Raw genomic sequence first — 22,119 nt, 5'->3', positions numbered from 1 at the left:
CCTTACAATAAAATGCTAACTGAAAATGTATAGTAACTATGGAATTATAAACTTATCACTTGGCAGTCATCATATGTGGTGATTTGAATGTGAATATATGTCCCCTATAGGTGCAGGTGTTTTATTAAGCTTATAACTTGGGTCTCCAGCAGCCTGGCTAGAGGAGGTGTCACTGGGGGCGGATCCTGGGGTCCATTCCAAAGGGGTGAGAGAGTAGTTTGAGCTCTGACAGACTCGTGATTGTTGCCTGTTATAATGTTTGCTTGCTGCAGTTTTTTTTAATTTGTTTTTATCCTTTGTTTGTATGCATTAAGTAAGCAGTTTTTTCTACCACTGATAGAGTTTTCCCTGGATCTGTTAGCTTGAAATCACTTCCTCCCACAAACTATGTTTGGTTGGATGTTTGTCCCAGCAACCTGGAACTGACTACAACATTGTAGTGTTTTATAATTTATTTAAGAAACATCAATGAACACTTAAACTGCTTCCTAATGCTACAGAGTGAAATTCCTATTTCATCCAATAGATGATAGACTTCTATCTATCCCCTCTAAATACTTACTACACAGGAGAAACTTACTATTTTATTCAAGTGATCAAAAGGATTATCAGCAGTAACAGTACAAACTGAAATTAAGTGCTACCTGGTAGGATATGAGATTACATCATCAGTGATACTTTTTACAAAGATGTGTAATTTATGTCTAATCAGTATTAGACAAACCCAAACTACAAAATAATTGTCTATACTCATCAAAATCAATAAAATCTAAAGATTTTAAATTCCAATTTCTTGAAAATGGACTTAATGTAGTAAATCTGCCATAAGTTGTACATATTTAATATATGTAATTTGATGAGCCAACACACATGACCACAATGAAGACAGTGAACAATCTATGTTCTCTACATGTTTTCTTGTATTTCTTTACTGTTACAGCACCAAAGTGAATTTTAAATTCTTTGGAAATATCATTAATATTTTTCTTAGAAATGGTCTTAGTTACTTGATAATGGTCTAGTAGTAATAGATTACTACTACACTAGTAGCAATGACTAGAGTCCTAATACCAGGGTAAGATTAATAACTCAACATAAAAAAGGCAAAACCTACATGTACATGGCAAATTTTAAGGCCAAGCCTAAAACTGTCTCCACTGGGCAGCTACTCTCCAAAGTTCTATGAAATAAGTTACTACTATTTTTTCAATTTTACATTTCAACCCCACTGTAACCTTCTGTCTCTGAGTCTCTTCTAGAATCTATCTTCTTTAGATGAGGTGCTTAAAATAAATCCCCAAAGTGATCTAGGCCACCTTAACCAATATCACTCTGTAAGGCAAAGATAGTAAGTGTTCTGCAAAAGAATATACGCCCTTGCCACTTCCTTACGGCAGGCAAATCTTACAAGAACAAATGACCTGTCAGCACATATAATTTTGAAGCCACAAAGGATAGAGTTTAGGTAAAAATAAACAAGAGAACAATTTTTTAAATATTTTATTTTTATTTATTTATTTGAGAGAGGGAAAGGGAGAAAGAGAGAGAGAGAATGGGCGTGCCAAGGCTTCCAACCACTGCAAATGAACTCCAGAGGCATGTGCCACCTTGTGCATCTGGCTTACGTGGGTCCTAGGGAATCGAACCAAGGTCCTTTGGCTTGGCAGGCAAGCACCTTAACTGCTGAGCCATTTCTCCAGCCCCCAAATAATTTATTTTATAATCCTAAAAAAATTAATAATCAGATATTGAGGATTTTATTCAGTGGAAGAGTGTATGTCTACTCTGGTTTTGGTCCTCAGCACCAGAAGAAAAGAAAAACTAATAATCATATGAAGGTTGATGAGGAATGGCATAGCTATTTGGTAATAGAACAGAATAAAGAGACAAGAATGATTTGAAGACAAGCTTGGAAGCATAGCAAAGTAAAATGTTAAGAAGCTGTCTAAGATTCTAAATGAGAAAATGTGAGGCTGAAGAGAGGGCTTAGTGGTTAAGGCCCTTGCCTGAGGAGCCTAAGGACCCAAGTTCTATTCCCCAGTACCCATATAAGCTAGATGAACAAGTGGGCACATGCATGTGGAGTTCATTTGCAGTGGCTGGAGGCCCTGGCATACCCATTCTGTCTCCCTCCCTCTCTCTCTCAATCTCTTTCTCTCTGAAATAAATAAAATATTGTTTTAAATGTGATGTACAATAATAAGTAAGTATATGATTTAAATAATGAGAAATATAATGCAACCATTATATTTGAATTATAGAAAAGAAGGAATTCAGAACAACATTTTAGACTTAAAAATGTTTAGGTAATTATTTCATTAAGTAGAAAATAATTATCATTGTGCCTTTACTCCTGTCTTGCTTACATATATCACTCAGTAAGATCAGCTCCAAAGACATTTTTATTTTTGTTTTTTTAAAATCTTGACCATGTGATTAGCAACATCTCAGTTGTTTCTATCCATAGCAACACTGTGGAATCATTAGCCTCTAAGGCTGCCTTCAGAGACTTGTTTCCATGACAACGGAGGTTATAATATTAACACTGTCTCAAGAAGCACTGCAGAAAATTGTACATTTCTATAAAATAACTGGTTATATTATACATATATTATTTTTTAAAACCAGCATCAAAATGAGAGCTCTCAGAAAAATGTTTAAAGTGATTTAATAATTCTGATTAATTTTCTACATAGCCTAAGCCTCATTCGGCACAGACCTATGCACAGTATGTAGTAGTATATATCCTCGTTTCTGACTATGCAGTCAGTATTGTTCCTCATTCATTTCTAGTCATTCAACAACATATTTATCATGCATGCCTGCTACCTTAATTAATTCCTTTCTGCTTAAATTAGCTTAAATGCTTTTTATTACATATATATGAATCCTGACACAGAGAGAGAAGGATCATTTAGGAGCTTGTGATAATCCTGCTGAGAGGTGATGGTGGCTTAGCATGGTGGCAATGGTGAAAACAGACATAGTTACTAAGATAGAGTCAGAATATAGATTTAATATATCTTGGGGACTGCTGGAAAGTGAAGGGTATTGAGAATAATAAAATCTTCCAGGCATGGTGGCACATGCCTTTAATCCCAGCACTCTGAAGGCAGAGGTAGGAGGATTATTGTGAGTTTGAGGCCACCCTGAGGCTTCACAGTGAATTCCAGGTCAGCTTGGGCTAAAGTGAAACCCTGCCTCAAAAAAACAAAAAATAATAATAAAACCTAATGACCAGGGTTCAGTTCCCCAGTACCCACATAAAGCCAAATGTGCAAAGTGGCATATGCATCTAGAGTTCATTTGCAGTGGCTAGAGGCCCCAGAGTGACCATTCTCTCTATCCCCCTCCTTACAAATAATTAAATAGATTTTTTAAAAGAATAATACCTATGATAGTAATTATTTCTTGCATCACAGAATTAGGTAAAAGAGTTGGAAGGCTATCCAAATATAAATGCCTTGTCACTAAATTAACTGTTAAAATAGTTTTAAGGGTTAGGTGTTGTAGTTCAGTGGAACAGTCTTAGGTAGCAAGTATGAGCCTGGATTTTAGTCCCTAGCATTCCCAAAGCAAAATAACAACCAAAAAAAAAAAAAAAAATGACTTTCATAACAAAAGATGAAATCCCAAAGAATACAATGAAACCATACTGCTAGTAAACTAATAATACTTACATCTTACATTAGTATGTTATGTGAACTTAAAACTGAGCATAAATGTTCAATAAGGTTTAAAAATTCAAGATATTTTTAGCGAAAAATGAATAATCTTCTTGGATGAGAAAAAATAAGTGTTCTAGGCCACTGTTAGTCAATAAGAACCTGTTTTGCAGGGTGTAATTCGAATTTTGATCTCTTTTGTTTAAAGATCTACTATACCATAATGAGGCATGTTTCTCTGATTAAATGTCAAAGAAGCTACTTCAGAATTAAAGAAAAAGCCGGAAAAGAAAAAGAAAAAGCCGGGCATGGTGGCGCATGTCTTTAATCCCAGCACTTGGGAGGCAGATAGGAGGATCACCGTGAGTTCAAGGCCATCCTGAGAATACAGAGTGAGTTCCAGGCCAGCCTAGACTAGAGTGAAACCCTACCTCAAAAATCCGGGGGGAAAAAAGAATTAAAGAGAAAAAGGCGAGTGTTGTGGTGCACACCTTTAATCTCAGCACTGGGGAGGCAGAGGTAGGAGGATTGCATTGAGTTCAAGGACACCTTGACAGTACACAGTGAATTCCTCAGCCTGGGCTAGAGTGAAACCTTATGGGGGGGAGGGGGCGCTAAAGAGAAACAACAGAAAGAAAAAAAAAAGCAAAACTTTTGAATGTTTATATAAGGATAAAATACAGCACAGCAGATTTACAAAAATTCAACATAGGAGTTCATATTCAACAAAGGATCAATACCTACAGAAAAGAAAGTGTTTTTCATAGTTTAAATACTTTCTTATGAATCAAACTCCCTTTGGATTAGACCCTTTGAAAGCAAGTGCTTTTAATCACTGAGCCATGTCCTCAGCTGCATTAGGACATTTTAACAGTCCCTGTAAATAGGTACTTTTAATATGAACTTGTATAGTTAAAAAAAAATGCATTTTACATCCATGTCACTATCTCAGAATCAAGTTTATATAAAATGAGAGATTTTAAAACAAAACAAAGGATCTAAAAATACAATTTTCAATAAACCTTAAAATAGCTAATGCAAAATAGAAAAATAAATCTAGCAATTAATTCTAATGTAGAAACATGAGTACAAATCTGGTTATTCTTGTTATGAATCTATTTCTACTTGCAAGATCGGTAATATTTAAGATTTATGATCCTTTCATTATGAAAATATGGCATTCTATTAGTATTCAGCTACTAATCTTGTAAAAAGGATGAGTCAACCACTAAAAAGTTAAAGAAAGCAGAGAACTAAAATTTGAATTTAAAGTTATTGTTACATAATTAACACATAAGTAGGGATTTATCATTTGCACTGTTACTTATATTTATCATAATTGACTAGATAAGCATGCACAACCAAGGCCTTTATAACAACTACTAAACTAAAATGGGCCTTAATGCTTCTGCCATATTCATTCTTCTTTCTGTAAGTCCTGTGTGATTCAGGCCCTCATTGTCCTTCTGAAGTCGTGGCCTTCTAGTTCCCTCTACTTATTACTTCAACCATATTGACCAGCTGCTCTTCAAATATTCTGTGATTTTCCATTTGCTATTTATTCTTCTGCCAAGAATGCTCTTGCTTAGATAACATGACTCAATTCCATAACCTCTTTCCTGTCTTTATTCAATTATCTTGAAGCCATTACACTTTACCCTATCATCCTCCCCCACACAACATAAACAATTCCTGCTCTTCTCTCATTTCTTTTCCTCCATATCACTTATTTTGTTTATATTTGTTATCGGTTTTATTCAACTTTAATATGGGTGCTAGCAAAAATTTCTGTTTTATTTGATCCTTTTATGTACAGTGCCTTAAAAAGTACACAGAGGAAGGGGTATGTGTACATGTACATGTACTGGACAAATGAAGCCAGGTGCCAAAAAATTTCAAACCATCAGCTTGGGAGACTGAGGAGATGGCTCAAGGCTGCTGGTCTGGGTTTAACTCCTCAACAACCCACACAGAAGCTGGACATAAAAAGTGGTGCGTGTGTTCGGCATTCATTTCCAGCAGCCTCAAGATCCTGGCACACTCATACTTAACACACAGACACACAAAGAAAGACAAAAGCTACTTGGAATAGATTATACACATAAATGCTCTTCCTCTCCTGTTCCCTTTCATGGTTTATGCATAGCAGACTCTGCACTGACTGCTTCTGTGTACTTGGACAGTCACTACCAATCAGAGTTGTTCAAGATATTCTACTACTGACATCCTTAGAAAAAAATTTTCAAACTGTAAAAATGCAACAAAAAATGCCCATCTTAGAATCTCTAGCAATAGTCAATGGTCCAATAATGTCCTATTTGAAAATAACTGTCCCTCTCAAGCACAAATGGTTTCATTTCTTCCCTCTGTAGATGTACTATAAAGTTAATCTTCTCACTGAGCACTTATAATTTAAAATCTGTGGTGTCTTTCTTCTAAACTTCTAGGTTTTCCTAACTTCCACTTGGATCCTTTACTCTGAGATGGTGGGTGCTTCTTGCTATTATTATGGGCTTTACTTTGCTATTCCCATTTTGCCTTTTTAGCTCTCCCCTGTGTTACATTCTCACTTCAAATAATTACAGAAGGTTTGTTGTTTTTTTTTAATTTCCTTTGCTGGACCTTCTTAAAAGTTAGGAATCCTCTAGCTAAAATCTAAATGTTTCTGTTAATATTTTTAAATTGACACATAATCCCTAATTGTTTTACAATTAGATTCCTAGCTTAAAAGGCTAGAATATTTTGTGTAATTGCTAATGATGGTGGTGGCCATTGATGACGATGAATGAAGAGCATATTACTGAAGTCAAGTATGTTAAGTGCTTTGCATGTAATTTTCATTTAATCCACACAGCCTAAGCAACTATCTTTCCCTTTATCAAAATTCTTAAATATTATCTAGTAACAGTGCTGGGAAGTATAACACAGTAAAGGATAGTGAACGAAACTGATATAAGGTTTTAAAACTATTTCATGTATTTGACAGAGGAAAACAATGAATGAATGAGGGAAGGGGAATGAAAATGACCACAACAGAGCCATAATCCACAGGCTCATGAACTCTAAGTGTATGGCTCAGTAATTTTTTTCAGCATACTTACTTTAAAAGTTACTTTAGGGCTGGAGAGATGGCTTAGCGGTTAAGTGCTTGCCTGTGATGCCTAAGGACCCCAGTTCAAGGTTCGATTCCCAGGACCCACGTTAGCCAGATGCACAAGGGGGTGCACACCTCTGGACTTTGTTTGCAGTGGCTGGAGACCCTGGCATGCCCATTCTCTCTATCTGCCTCTTTCTCTCGCTGTCGTTCTCAGATAAATAAAAATTTTAAAAAGTTACTTTATAAGTCAACTTTAAAACTTGTTTGAGGGGCTGAGAGATAGCTCAGTCAATATAATGCTTGCCTTGTATGCATGAAGACCTTGAGCTCAACCCTCAGTACCCATGAAAATGTTGGGTGTGGTAGTACAGTTATGTGTTTATAATAGCAGTGCTAGGAAGACATGGGTAGTGTGTAGGAGGAAACCCGAGGTTACCTTCTGGCTTACATACACACACATACACGCACAAAGAACATATGTATACCACATACACATGAAAAGGATTAGATGAATGTTAAATATATGCAAACTAAAGTCTATAAAATTTCTTTATTTCTGTCCATTTGTCAAGACAGAAGGGCCAACTAATAATTAAGACATTACGTAGAAGCAGAGGTTAAAATATATATATAATTTCTATCATTTAGTACTCCAAACTAAATTTAAGATTTTGCCACCTAAATTTAAGACACTGACAATATTTGTTAAGACTTCATTACTTAGACCAGATTTAGGTTCACCAGAAAACACAGAAGTCGCCACATGTCCTCAGACTACCCACTATAAGAATGGCAATTTGTTACAATCAATGAACTTCCTCCAATACATCAATATCATCCAAAGTACATGTTTGTACTGGGGTTCACTTGTTGGGCATCCTATGGTTTTAGACAAGTCTCCTCTCCACCATTATAGAATCATACCAAATTGTTTCACAGTACAGCTCCTATTCATTCCAACCCTCCCAAAATACTGACATCTTTTTGCTGACTCTAGTTTTGCCTTTCCTCAAAAGTCTTACAGTTGGAATTACATACAGCCTTTTTAGGTTACCTTTTTCACTTGGTGATATACACTTAATATTCCTCCATGTATTTGTGGCTTTTTTTAAACTACTAAGTATTTCGTTGCTAGAAGTTTGTTTATCAATTCACCTAAACAAAGGACATCTTATCTAAGTTTTAACAATTATAAACATCTACGTATAGGTTTTTGTGTGGACTTCAGTCTGCAATTAATTTAAGTAAATAAAAAGGAGTCAATTGTGTACTTTGTAAGCTCTTATATAACCACTGTAAACAAATGTTTTCTGTTTAAAATCTTTATCTCTGGGTTTTCTAAAGTACTCTACTATACAAATGGCTTTTAAATGTCATAAGCATACCTTCCAGTAAATTTATAACTGTCCTATAAAATTTTAGACAAGTAGAGATATAACATAAATCCCACAATATTCTTCAGGTAAAAACAACAATTTCCAAATGTGAGTCATTACAAATCTAAAAGCCTTTTGAGTGAGGAATGAATAAATTAATAAGTAGTGCCCAAAGCAGTATTTTATAGCCAGAACAACAGGACACTACTTCTATCATTGTCTCCTGGAAACTATTCTACTCTCAGAGTCAGCACTTCTAACATATTTTAAAGTGCTTACTTTGTATATATTCTAGTTTACTGCAAAGACACACTACTAAATATGAGTGTCCTATCCATCACTCCATACATCCTTTTAGGATCAGATACATTAAAATTTATATGTATAAGAAAACAAGGTTAGGAATCCAGGATAATCCAAGATGGAGATACGTTGGTAGGAAAATTTAGACCAGTTACCTGCTGGGAATAGTCAGAAGATAAATGGGTATAATAGATAACCATATAACTCTGTTTGCTTAGAAAGTATGCCTTTTGTCCCACTTTAATTATTAATAGTCCTTCTATCCATCAAAAGTCTATTAGTAAAAAAAAAAAAGTCTATTAGTTACATAGCTTTTCTGTGAGAAAATTGAAATTTCTGAGTTGCCAGCCACAAGATCAGTATAGCACTAATTACGTAACAGTAGTTTCACAAAAGGTATAAAGAGAATTAGGACATGTAAACACACTGGCTTTGGCTCCTTTTAGTAAAGTTAGTCTGCCCCTGTCCCCTCCTCCATTCATTAATTATTTTTTGGTATTTACTGTGTTGTCAACAATGCTAAAGAAGCTAAAGATTAGCAATAAACATAAACACAAAAATCTCACTTTTAAGAAGCTGATAGACTAATGGACTTATGACAATAAGCAATCAGGTATTACTTAAATGCTACAAAAATTGTATAAAGATAATGCAAGACTGATGCTATAGAGGAGGAGTATTACTTAGAGAAAACCGTACTCAGATAGTACTTTAATTGAAGCAGTTACTTAGAGAAGTTTGAAAAGTGGCCAGATCACAGCTATGTCCTGTAGCCAAAGTCAACAGGATTTGCTATTTTCCTAGAAGGATGGCAAAGGGAAACAAAAATATGATCCCTAGAGTTTTATCTTTATCTTTGGCAGGCTGACATATAACTCAGTAGTGATACAGTACATTACAGGGCCCTGGTTTCTCCAGCAAGGACCACAATGATGATGATGACAATGGTAAGGATGACAACAATGATTAACAACAGAGAAGATGAACACAAAGATGAAGTTGAAGAAGACAGAAAAAACAAAGAAAATAAATAATAAAAATTATCTTTTTCGTGTTTCAGATACTTAACTCAAATGGAGATACTGAGGAGGAAGCTAGATGCACAAAGCTCACTGTATAGGAAGTAGCTTGAGTGAAAAAGAGAACACTTGATGGCAAAGGGACAAGACTCAATGAGATGACCTGAAGTGCAAAGATAAGAGAAGGTCAAGATGAGACTTAAGGTATGCTAGCATTTTATCAGTAAATACTGCAAAGGAAATTAAAGAAGAAGAGCAACAGCCAAGAGTGAACGGAGACAAAATAATTCAAAGGAAGTAATCAACTGTGTTAAAATCTACTCCCAGTCAAGTGAAACCAAGACTGAGAACTGATCTATGGGTTTCACTTATACTCCACACAAGCATGGTATTTTGGTTGGTTGTTTTAATGAGAAGCATATCAGCTAACAGGAACCACTTACTGTGGAAGAAAAAATAGATGTAGTACTGAAGGAGAGTTTGAGAAGGCCTTGAATAGTCAAAGGGAGTGACATCTAGTACAGAAGAGAAGGGTGAGCTTCAGGTACATAAAAGGTTCATTTAACAGGTTTTCTAAGCCTAGATTATGAATGATTATGAATTAAAATGAGGACCAGGGCATACGTACCTTAATGTACAGTTTGGGAGCTGCTGTGGAGGACACAAAGCTACAATCAACAAGGTATAGATGATTCCAATGGGTGTTGAGGATGAACCAAGAAAGTTTGAGACTTTTTTTTTTAAAGAAAGGATCTCAGGCTGGCCTCAAACTTGCTATGTAGAAGATGGCTTTAAACTCCTGATCATCCATTGGGTTTATAGGTATGTGCCACCACAACCCATATGGATGAGTTGAGGAGATTATGAAATAATAGTTTTAATTAAAAAAAAAAACACCTCTGTGGGGGGGGGGGTGAGAGAGAGAGCACACACACGCACACTAGCCAGAGCCCCTTGTTACTGCTAACAAATCACCAGACACTTATGCGCCTTTTAGGATTTGGCTTTACATGGGTGGCTGGAACACTGAAATTCCAGCAGGATTTTCAAGCCAGCACTTGCAAGTGCTGGCCCATCGACCCTGCCCATCCCCTTTAAAATTTGTTTATATGTATTAAAAGTTTTTATAAGCATGAAATGTGAACTAGACAAGAAAGGATGTGTGAGGAGCAACAGACAACAAAAAGCAGGGCTCATGGGAGGGGGATCGTAAGAGGACTTTTAAAAACTGTACTGGGCTACTGAACAAAGTGACATGTAAAGAAAACATGCTAGCCAGTGTAAAATGTTTCTAAGTGGGCTGGAGAGATTGCTCCGTGGTTAAAGGCACTTTTGCAAAGCCTGACAACCCAAGTCCAACTGCCCAGTACCCACCAAAAGCCAGATGCACAAAGTAGCACATGCATTCGGAGTTCATTTACAGTAACAGAAGGCCCTAGTGCACCCATACACACTCTGTCTGCTTCTGTCTCAATAAACAAATGTTTTATTTTATTGTTTTTGTTGTTGTTCATTTTTTTATTTGAGAGTGACAGAGAAAGAGACAGAAAGAGAATGGACGCACCAGGGCTTCCTTTCTACCGTAAACAAACTCCAGGCGCATGCGCCCCCTTGTGCATCTGGCTAACATGGATCCTGGGGAGTGGAGCCTTGAACTGGGGTCCTTAGGCTTCACAGGCAAGCACTTAACCACTAAATCATCTCTCCAGCCCAAAATGTGTTTTTTTTTTAAATTTTTAAAGAAATCCTTACAGCTGTTATTAGTTAAGTGGTAGTGAAAATGTCTTAATTATAATAATTTGTGTAAATAATTAAGTGAAAGAAAACAAAAGATTTCTAGGGGGAAAGGTACAAAAGAAAGAGAAGTCTAGAATTCAGACAGATCATGTACAGTATTTAAAGTCACTGAAAATGATTACATGAATAGTGGGCAGATAAAAGACAGTAAAAAAAAAAAACAGCTCTACAAAAACCTCATTAATCAAAGTGACTGGGAGAGATGTAGATGACTAGAAAAGGAGGGGAAATATAAATTTTGCCTGACAACACCTAAATCTTACTGGTGGAGGACAAGAGAGTTGAAATGATGAAAAAAAGTTTTTATAGTCATGAACCATGGAAGCAGGATAGGGTATACTTGTCCACAAAATATTAATAAGCAATAAAAGACATTAACTTCACCTCTTGGTACTTGGTATACATGTGACAAAAGTTCCCCTATTTTCCCCCAGTGCTGAGGACTGAATGCCTTGGGTATGGTAAGCAAGTATTTCACCACTGAGCTATACCTGCAGACCCTAAAGTTTTACATTTTTAACAAATTTATTTTATTTATTTATTTATTTGATAGTGGCAGAGAGACAGAGAAAGAGAGAGGGAGAGAATGGATGCACCAGGCCTCCAGCCACTGCAAACAAACTCCAAATGCATGGGCCCCCTTGTGCATCTGGCTCATGAGGGTCCTGGACAACAGAACCGGGATCCTTTGACTCAGCAGGCAAATGCCTTAACCTCTAAGCCATCTCTCCAGCCCTAAGGTTTTACATTTTGTTAGTACTGTAGAGAAGGCAAATTCTCAGGGGAATTCTGGGTTTCTATGAGAGGAGAAAAGGTAAGGTGAGCCCTCTTAAGCAAGGTTGTGGATAAGAGATTTCCTGGGGGGGGGGGGGGGGCACCAGGAACAGGACTAGGTGAATAGAGATAATGGGAATTCAAAACACATTAGGAATGTAACAGGCATCGAGGATAAAGAAACCAGTTAGGGAGATCTGGAAGGCTTGGATTTTTTTTTTCTTTTAATGTGGTGATTTAGGCAAAAATAGATAAGGATCTAAAATTAGTTCTGAACTGCACAGATGGATCAGTAGTTAAAGGTGCTACTTAAAATTATATGGGTCTGGGGAAACTTAGTAAGAAGCAGGTAACCAGTTTAGTTGTCTGATTGTGAATGGTTTTGAGCAATTTGCAATTGTGTCTGTTCCATTCACTCCTAGGAACACAGCTATGTTGTATTCAGCTTAATTTGGCATATCAATTATGGATTATCGATAGACTTGGAGGAATCTTTCTTAAAATATTTACAATGATTTAGTTTAGGGATTTTTAAGTAGTCCAAATACCATGAATGGCTGCTAAATATACACCCAAACTGATTGAACATCACACCGCTATTCAGATTTTTATGATTACTATTGTGAATCATAAACTCAAAGAGAAATAAATCTTTCATCTAAAGAAGTCTGATCAAAGGGAAAATTATAGAAATATCAAGCTAGAGTTCTTTAAAATTCATCTGAAAATGACATTTTAAAAGTCCTCCCTCAAAGTCATAATGTAATTTGCTTTTTAGGTAAAACCAAATAAAAACTAGAGGTCATTTGTAAGCTTTATTACCACTATTGGTGGAGTAAAGGCAGTGAGGAAAGGTATATGGGGGATTTGTGTAGCTTGAGGATAATAATAAAAGACAGGACACTATGAAGAACTAAAGACACTTGTGAAGGAAGAAAGTAGAGTCAATCAACACAGACAACCTAGCAGGTGTCAAATTAGGAGCCACATAGGAATTAATTCTATAACCGTTTATAAACTAGATCTTATAGATGTTTATAGCCACCTGGTTTCCTCGTTATACAAAAAATATGAATGACTTCCCCTTGTTTGGATATTAAGTAGAACCTAGCACATAACTGTAGTTTTAAACACAAATACTCAAGAAGCAGATTAATACTTGAAACTAATCTTCAACTTAAATTTGTTTTTATTTATAGCAGCTACTTGTTGGTAGTAAATCAGAGTAACAACTTATGTATTAATAAAATCTGATTATTAACAACTCTACAATCTGCTGAAGTATACCATGCTGCTTAGTCCAAAGGAATCAGATTACAGGTTAACTTTCTTATCAAATCTTTACAAATAGCATTTCTGACAACATGAAAACAGGAGATCCATGCTATTCATCAATCATAGTATAGAACACCATCACACTATTATAGTCACAGTTGTATATGATTAATAAATTATTAAATTTCATTATTGCTTCTAACAATATACAACTTGCTTTGGTACTGCAAAATAAAACTGCCAGCCATGAATCACAGAAAAATGTATTCCAACAAAAATAACAAAAAGAGTAAAACAAAAAAAGAAAATGTATTCTAGCATTGGCTAAGAGGCAAAAACATGCTTCTAGTTCTTTCTCAGTCTCATTGTATTTTATTCTGTCTAATTAATTCCAGTGAATTATAATAGAAAAAGACACACAAACTGATACTCAATTTATACGTTAGAAAAATGCATAAAAGGAAAATTGAAATGCTACTATTACAAAATAAAAGAAAATCACATTTAAAACTTCTGACCTCATGCTTATACATCCAGAGATGAAATACAAAATTAATGAAAAAGCCTAGAGGTGTTATGAGGAAAAAGGTTTGGGAAAAAAATCTAATTTATCTGCACCACAGAAAAATGGTATCAACCAGCTTGTGTGTGGGGGGGAAATAATATTTAATATGGCTTATTAGAGGTTACAGCTATTTTAGTATAATAAGCTATCGATTTTTGTTGCAACTCCTAAGTAATTATAATGTAAATTTACGGTTTCAATAGATGTATATGAAAAGTATTTCTCTTCTCTTTACATTTGTAAGTTCTGAAGATGAATGGGAAATATATCAATTAGTATATATGTGTTTGCATGTCTTGTATGCACATTAGTACTTATTTACACAAGCAACTCATTAACATATCTTATTGGTAATAGAAAATAAGTATCATTTAATATTAATCTATAAAAATAACACCAATGTTCAGTCTTTCCATCCTTCTATGATGTAACTGTTGTCAGAATAAAGACAGAACAACTCTTGAGATTTAAGAGCTAATTTAAGAGTTAATTAATGCCTTTCAGTAAGTTATGACTATCTGTAACCTTAGTGCCTACTTATAAAACAATGATTTCTATTATTATATTTTCATTTCTCTAAAATATATAAAATAGAATTCCTGACTTTTAAAAGTTGACATTTTAATATCAAAACATTACAAGACAATTCTAGAAACCAAAAAGAATAAATAAGCCGTGACAGTTATAATTTACAATTACTGTGCTGCTTCTAATGACTTAAAAAAAAATCTTAGAGGGAATTTATTTCTAATGCCCTAAAGATGAACCTGCATGCATTTGGTAAGTATTATTAACCTCAAAGGAAAAAGGAATACTGAACTTATTTTGAAATTAGACTACGTCTTAGCCTTTTTTAAAAAAAAATGTAGCTGAATGATTATCTGTTAAAATATATTTCAAAATATTAATACTTCCCCATCCTACTATTATGCCAAACAATAGGCATTTTATACATTTATGGGACTGTTTTTAATTTGGGATTTTTAATGTTGGCCAGGTTCTTTAAAATATCATTTTAATATGTAATAAAAATATTAGATAACCATACAATTGCAGAAGTTTGCTAATGCCCAATCAACCTTAATTTTTATAATTGGAAGAATTCATTAAGTCTTGTGAATAAATCAATTTCATATGAATAGACTCATTAATATATACATAAGATATATACATTAACCCACTACATTAAATTTAATATATTCTCAAAAACACTAAAAAATGAAAATATTTTAGGCTATCATCTTTCTTTACTGTAACATTCTCCCTAAGGTTATCTAATAACACAGAGAAACTAAAGAAATAGGTTTTTCTCTGCTCAGACATCATATTCTATAGTATTTAGCATAGTCTAAAAATAAGATGAGCATTATGAATTTATATTCTAATTTATGTTGTTGGCTTTACATTTTTATAAAAGTCATTTAGAATCTGAGCCTGTTTTGTTTAGCGTTACATAAGAGAAAATGTTTTTTCATTTTTCCCTTCCTTCTGAGCTGAAGACCTGCATAGATGGACTAAAAACATAAAATTTCTGTGCCAAGCTTTAATGAATAAGGATCTATTTGTAATAACATATTTGTACTAAGACATTGTTGCAAAGCAAATGTGAACAGAAATATATTGAAAATAATTTCAACAAGTGGTATGTTACCTGGGTGGAGCTGGTGGCTACCGAGATGCAGTCAATAAAGCTGTGTCTTCGAGTGAAAAACGCAACTATCTGCTGCCAGCGTGAAGGCTCTGGCTCAGCTTGCAGTTCATCTGACGAACCCTTTTTTGCCCAGTGTTTCTGCTTTGGGCCTACTGAGCCATGGCTAGAGCTAGCATTGCCTCCTCGACTGGCGCGAGAGTACAGAAGTGTGTTGTTTCCGAAAATGTAATTCATCTCTGCAGCCCTGCAGGTGGTTGCCAAGCAGTCTTACTTCTCTACCAGCTGCTGAGTGGTGAATGATCGGTAAAAACTGCAGCTAGAATTACAGCAGCATCACTTGTAGATCAGGGAAAATAAAAACCTTGAGAAATGATGCTCATTTTCTCTGTAGTTTCTTCCTATGAAAGAGCTTGTATCTTCCTTCTGTACCTGTTAGCTGTATGATGGCTGAGTTTATTTTTGCAGACAGAAAAAGACGACATAAGGTGGATTTCTTTCTCGTGATTATTTTTTCACCAGCGTCTGCAGGAACCAAAAGCTGTTCTTTTGTTAGCTGATAACTAGACGGACTGAAATCCAGGAAGTGAGGTCGATTAGTAGGTAAAGAAGGATGTTATAAACACTGGGCTACTAAGACCCTCTGGGGCTGCCTGATTTAATGCACTGGGTGGAGAAACCCTGGATTACTAAGTTTCAATTACATTCTGTAGTAAAATCCAATGGCATCTTCACTGCTTACATAAATTTTGAATATGAACTGGATTTTAAAATAAGGATTCTTTCTGCTAACAGATCTGATTGTTAAAATAATTTCACTAAAAGATCAGTTGTTATTCACACATTTTGACAGCAGGGAGGGTCTTACATTACTTAGCAATGGTTTTTAAGTTTTTTGAAGTTACTATCTGTGTTGAATTTTGAGGATCTAACCACAGGGAGAAATCTGTAATATAGCATGGATCATTTCATGTGATAGAAATGGTCAACAGAAACAAATTAATTAGTAAAATAAATACATGGCCATAAAATTGTTAGAATATTATCAGCACTGCCCACCTAACATATTATAACCACTAAGACTACAAGAGTACGAGTTTGTTGTAAAAATGCAATAAAACACTGACTCTAACACTATATAAATACTACTCTGGCTCACAAAACAAGATTGTTTGATTGCTAAGTAGAAATTTTCTAGTATCCAATATCTAGGTCTATATTTTTCAACATAGTAGTTAAGCACCCTAAGTGACTCTTATTCAACACTCTCAAGTCTGGGAACCAGATTCTTAATCCTGTCCTCGCATATATCACCATTATGGCCTTTAAAAAGTATATAAACAAGAGCTGGGGAGATGGCTCAGTGAATAAAAGCACTTGCTGTGCTAGCTTGAGTACCTGACTTTGGCACTTCAGGCTTCATATAAAAGCTTAAAAGTCATGGTGGGCTTCCCAACATGACCAACAGCAAGATGGGAAGCGGGGGGGGGGGGGGGACTCCCCAGTAATCGGTGAACCAACCTGCCCAGCAAATGCAGCAGTGAGCAAGAAAAATGAAAGACCTTACCTCAAATGCAATGAAGGCAAGGACTGACACCCACAGTTGTCTTCCAATCTCCCAACAGGCAACATGGCATGCATATGCCCACACCAACACTCATGAACACACGCACACTGATATACTGATAACTATCATAAAAACTTTTTAAAAGTTTATGAACAAAAATGCTACTGAGTAATTTACTAATAACTGATTTAATTTTCTATATATAATTTTTTATTAGAGAGAGAGAGAGAGACAGAGGCAGAGACAGAGGGAGGAAGGGTGTGTGACAGGGCCTCAAGCCACTGCAAACAAACTCCAGGTGTTAGCTTGTGCATGTGGCTTATACTGGTATTGGGGAAATGAATCTGGGTCCTTAGGCTTCACAGGCAAATGCCTTAACCACTAAACGCCATCTCTCCAGCCCTAATTTTTATTTTTTATTTATTTGGGAGGGACAGATAGAGATAGACTGCGTATGCAGGGGCCTTCAGCCACTGCAAATCAGCTCTATACACATGTGCCACCTTGTACATCTGGCTTGTGTGGGTCCTTTGGCTTTGCAAGTAAGTACCTTAACTGCTAAGCCATCTCTCCAGACCCTAATTTAACTTTAAGCTATTAAGAACAGTAACTTCTGACTTCAGTCATGAATATTTTTCAGATGTGAACAAAATCTTATTTGTCTAGGCGCTAACAAGCACCTACCAAATGTAATCTACTGGAAAGCAGTAGTACAAACTACAGCCCTGAGGTTCACTGCACATCTGGCTCAGCAAGAAAAGGTAGCTGTATATGCGATGTCTTTGATTCCTTCCCTAAATACACACCCAACAGGCTAACTAAAGTCATGTGAAATTATTAGGTTAAGAAATGATTAGCAGAAAAATTGAGAACAGAGTTGGGTGTTTTTTTTCTTCCTCAAGGACTGAAGGAGGAGCTCACAATTAGTGGCCCTAGATAGATGAGTTGATTAATGGGAGATGGAAGAATAGAGGCAAAATACCCACAAAAGAAAGACACAGAACTAAGAATTCTCTTTGAGGACTAGAGAGGGCTCAGCGGTTAAGGTGCTTGCCTGCTAAACCTAACTACCTGAGTTCAATTCGTAAGTACTCACATAAAGCCAGATACACAAAGTGGCACATGCATCAGGACTTCATGTGTAGTGGCTAGAAGCCCTGCCATGCTCATTTTCTCTCTCCTTCAAATAAATAATATTAAAAAAATAATTCTCAGGCTGGAGCGATAGCTTAGTGGTTAAATGCTTGCCTGTGAAGCCTAAGGACCCCGGTTCAAGGCACGATTCCCCAGGACCCACATAAGCCTGATGTACAAAGTGGCGCATGCATCTGGAGCTCATTCACAGTGGCTGGAGGCCCTGGTACGCCCATTCTCTCTTTCTCTCCCTGTCACTCTCAAATAAATTTAAATAAACAATAAATAAATAAATAAATATCTGAGAGAAAAAAAGACTGAAAAGAGGTTTATATGAGCAGGTAATTAATAAAGAACTGAATAATATGTCTTACACAAAGGCTATAGTAATTAGTTTGACCCTGTAATATGTGCCTTGATTTACATATTCTGATGAAAACCCAGGAATGGAAAAACAAAACACCCAAAAACATAGCTTTGGCATTGTGAAGTATGACAATGAATACAATATGGAATGAAAATCTTCTGCCTCAAGTTGCAAATATCAATATATCCAGAAGAGTAATCTGTCATTGTACAGATTAACCATGGGAAGCCAAAGAGCTGGGTACAATCTAAAGTAGACAGATAACTCTATCCAGTATTTCTCCAGAACACACGTAAATGTCTCAATACACAAATTTCCTATTCTGCAAAGGCTTCTTTATGAAAATGCCCTGTTATCTGAGCTGTAAGTATCTAGGATCTAGATGTATTGGATCATCTGTTGCCCAATGCTAAGTACATTCATAGGGGAAATTCCTGTGCCAAATTACAACTGGATTCCTATTATTTGATTTGAAGGTAGAAAGCAATTATTAAAAGTTCTTTGCTTTGGTCTTATTTATTTCAAAACTTGGCTGAAAAATAAACTATTTAAATTTAGGTTCATATAGAAAGCCCTAGAAAGCTTATTTAAAACAAAATAACATACAACCTAAAACAATGAAAAAAACCACAGTTAACCCTTTATTACAGTGTACAAAAGTTAACACCTTTTATTGTGTAGTTTAAAGTATCCTTTTTCATAAAATGGCAGAATCATTCAATGGTAGAATCAATCATACATATAGTAGAAGCCTAGCCTAAACAATTACAGCGAAGTGCATATACTGTGTAACCCCAAAACTTCAAATATTATTCTGATAAACTTGAGTATAAGGTGTATTTTATATCCCTAAATAAAAGGAAAGACAACTTAAAATTATACAGAATAGATTTTAAATGTTTGCTGACTTCTGAACTCATCAACAAACTGAGAAGCCTTTAAATATAATTACATAGACAAGTATTAAATAATCTTAGTGAAAGCTTAAAAAGGGTAAAAAGGACAACCAGAAAAAATTATACTGAAATTTCTAATGAACAGTTTCAAAGTGAACACATTAAAAGCAACATAACAGGTATCTTTCTTACTCTCTTACTATTACAATGAGCTACTACATTATAAAATACATTAATTGTGCCAAGCCTACACTGAGATCAGGGATAGGAATACAAATTTGTCATTTATCAGCAGTGTGTGTATGTATGCATGCAGTTGCACACACACCACACCACACCACACAAATCTGCTATATGGGCACCATCTAGTGGCCAAATTGTATACAAATTATAAACTCAGAGTATGTCAAGGTCATCCCCAAAAGCTAAACAGCTAAAACCCAGCATTTTTAGTACATTTAAGATGTGAAAATAAAGTTGATTTCAAAATTGCTCGCTATTTACATAAAATGGAAATAGTATATTCCTATAGCATTCAGTTTAAATGACTTATTTGCTGATGAACTTTACTTTCTTCAGTCATACTCATGCCTCAATTTTTGAAAAACTATCAAGAGCTGTTAGTAATTTTATAATATTTTCACTATGACTAGAAGAAATGTGTCCAGGATAGGAAATCTATTCACTTAGAAAAATTACATGCTCTGCTCTATCTTATTCCAAGGCCTTCCTAATATTTACTTTTTGCACATACTATTTGATCAAAACTTTCTTTGTCCATGAAGACAATGATGATAGATTCTTTTGTTTCATCAGTAACCACTACAATTTCCAACAGTCCTGGTAATTACCTTCCTTTGTCATTTCATCTAGATTTGAACCTATTTTGAAAAAGGCTTATTTGAATTTACTGTTCTGACCACCTTCCCTAATTCCCAGATCATTTTCAGTTTTTAGAACCTTAGTACTATTGTTAGGACTCAAGTTTATTCATGTTTCATTTTTTATTGGGATTTTCTTTTTACCATTATTTATAGTCAAGATTTTTTTTTTTTGCATGTGTGCGAGGTGTGATGTATGCACATGTACTTGCAAAACTGAGCATTCACATGTAGAGACCAGTGAAAGTCAGGTATCCCCCTCTACCACTCACTCATCCATGTGCTTCCTTGAGACAATCATTACTAAACCTGGACTGTGGTTTTAGATTAGACTGGCTGACTATGAGAGTCCCAGCCATTCTCCAATCTTTCTCACAAGACTCGGGTTACAGCAGTGTGTGGCCACACTCATCTGTTTTTGTGGGTGCTAAGGAATGGAACTCAGAATCAAGCTCTCATGCTTGAGCAACAAGCGCGCTTACCTGCTGAACCATCTCCCAGGGCCCATCACTAATTGTTTTATTGGGACTTTTCCCAGCACTATTAGAGTCTCCTTTTCAGAGTAAAATCATAGTTACTGTCATGCAAAGCTCTGAATGAACTAACATTCAATCACTATCTCTTACTTGTTCAGCAACACTACCACCACCATGAGAAATTAACAGCTTATTTCATAGAACTTTTCAAGTTGGGTACTCATCAGTTGAAAATCAAGGTCTTCTGTACTTTGGTTCTTATTTCCCAACAAGTCTCCTAAGTACATGCACTTTCCTCTCTTGCTCAAGCTTCCTAACTGTCACTATCCTAAAGGGCCTCAAATTCTGACTGGTCATTTTTCAACACCCTGTTCAAATGTCAACTTTCTCAAATAATTTAATTTCTCCTTGTATTTTTTGCATGTTCTACCATACACTATGTTATAACTATCTTCCCACAAAGTACTGATCACTGAAATCTAAGAAAATTATTAGCCTAGAATAGCTGTTTAATGTTTGCTGAGTACGTTTTTCCTGATAGACAAAATTAATATTGTAGCACATTTTTTCTGTTTTAAATATTTATTTATTTATTTGAGAGAGAGAAAAAAGAGGCAGAGAGAAAAATGGGCACATCAGGACCTCTAGCTACTGCAAACAAACTCCAGATGCATGTGCCACCTTGTGCACCTGGCTTTATGTGGATTCTGGGGAATTGAACCTGGGACCTTTGGCTTTGCCTGCAAGTGCCTTAACCACTAAGCCATCTCTCCAGCCCTGTTTGTTCTAACAAGTTTTTGTTAGTAAGTCCAGAATGGCCTTAAACAGAATTTGAAGTCCTAATGCCCCAGCTTCCCTCAGTCTGGAACACTAATTAATTTTTAAGACAAGCATCTATTAAATAATTTCTTTTCTTTTTTGTTTTTTAATGATGGTTTTACATAATCCAAGCTGGCCTAGAATTCGCTATGTATATGAAGCTGGCATCTAACTCCTTATCCTCTTGCCTCTCAAGTGTGAGATGGATTAGTATGCCACCATACCCATCTCTGAAATTTTATTTTTTTAACCATTATCTTTATTACAACTGTGAAAACTGAAGCAGTGCCTGATTTATATTCAACTTAGCAAAACTTCTGTTCCAAAATAGTTTTTCATATTACAAAAATAACAATTGATACTGAGTTCTAATGAATAGCCTAGTAGATGCCCTGCTTCATTCCAAAACCACAATACTACAGAAATAGAAAAGGCCCCTGTGATGGCTGTTTTTCTTTTA

General features: G+C 35.5%; 1 protein-coding gene across 20 annotated transcripts in view; it reads right to left on the bottom strand.

Moving 5' to 3' along the window:
* Positions 1-22,119, bottom strand: part of Dlg1 (discs large MAGUK scaffold protein 1) — a 202,905-nt gene that overhangs the window by 121,097 nt on the left and 59,689 nt on the right. For 4 of the 20 annotated variants that reach the window (XM_045151333.1, XM_004654356.3, XM_045151335.1 and 1 more), the window contains exon 1: positions 15,523-16,117. The exons of 14 other annotated variants lie outside the window; for them this stretch is intronic. In XM_045151333.1, coding sequence (XP_045007268.1) covers positions 15,523-15,756 — 234 coding nt within the window. In that variant the 5' untranslated portion in view covers positions 15,757-16,117. Of the gene's footprint in view, positions 1-15,522; positions 16,118-22,119 lie in introns of those variants that run through there. 2 more of the 20 variants (XM_045151336.1, XM_004654358.2) reach the window with 1 other exon arrangement.

This window comes from Jaculus jaculus, chromosome 5 (genome assembly GCF_020740685.1).
Source record: "Jaculus jaculus isolate mJacJac1 chromosome 5, mJacJac1.mat.Y.cur, whole genome shotgun sequence".
Taxonomy (NCBI): Eukaryota; Metazoa; Chordata; class Mammalia; order Rodentia; family Dipodidae; genus Jaculus; species Jaculus jaculus.
The sequence above is the reverse complement of the archived record's forward strand: the minus strand, read 5'-3'. Positions and strand labels throughout refer to the sequence as shown.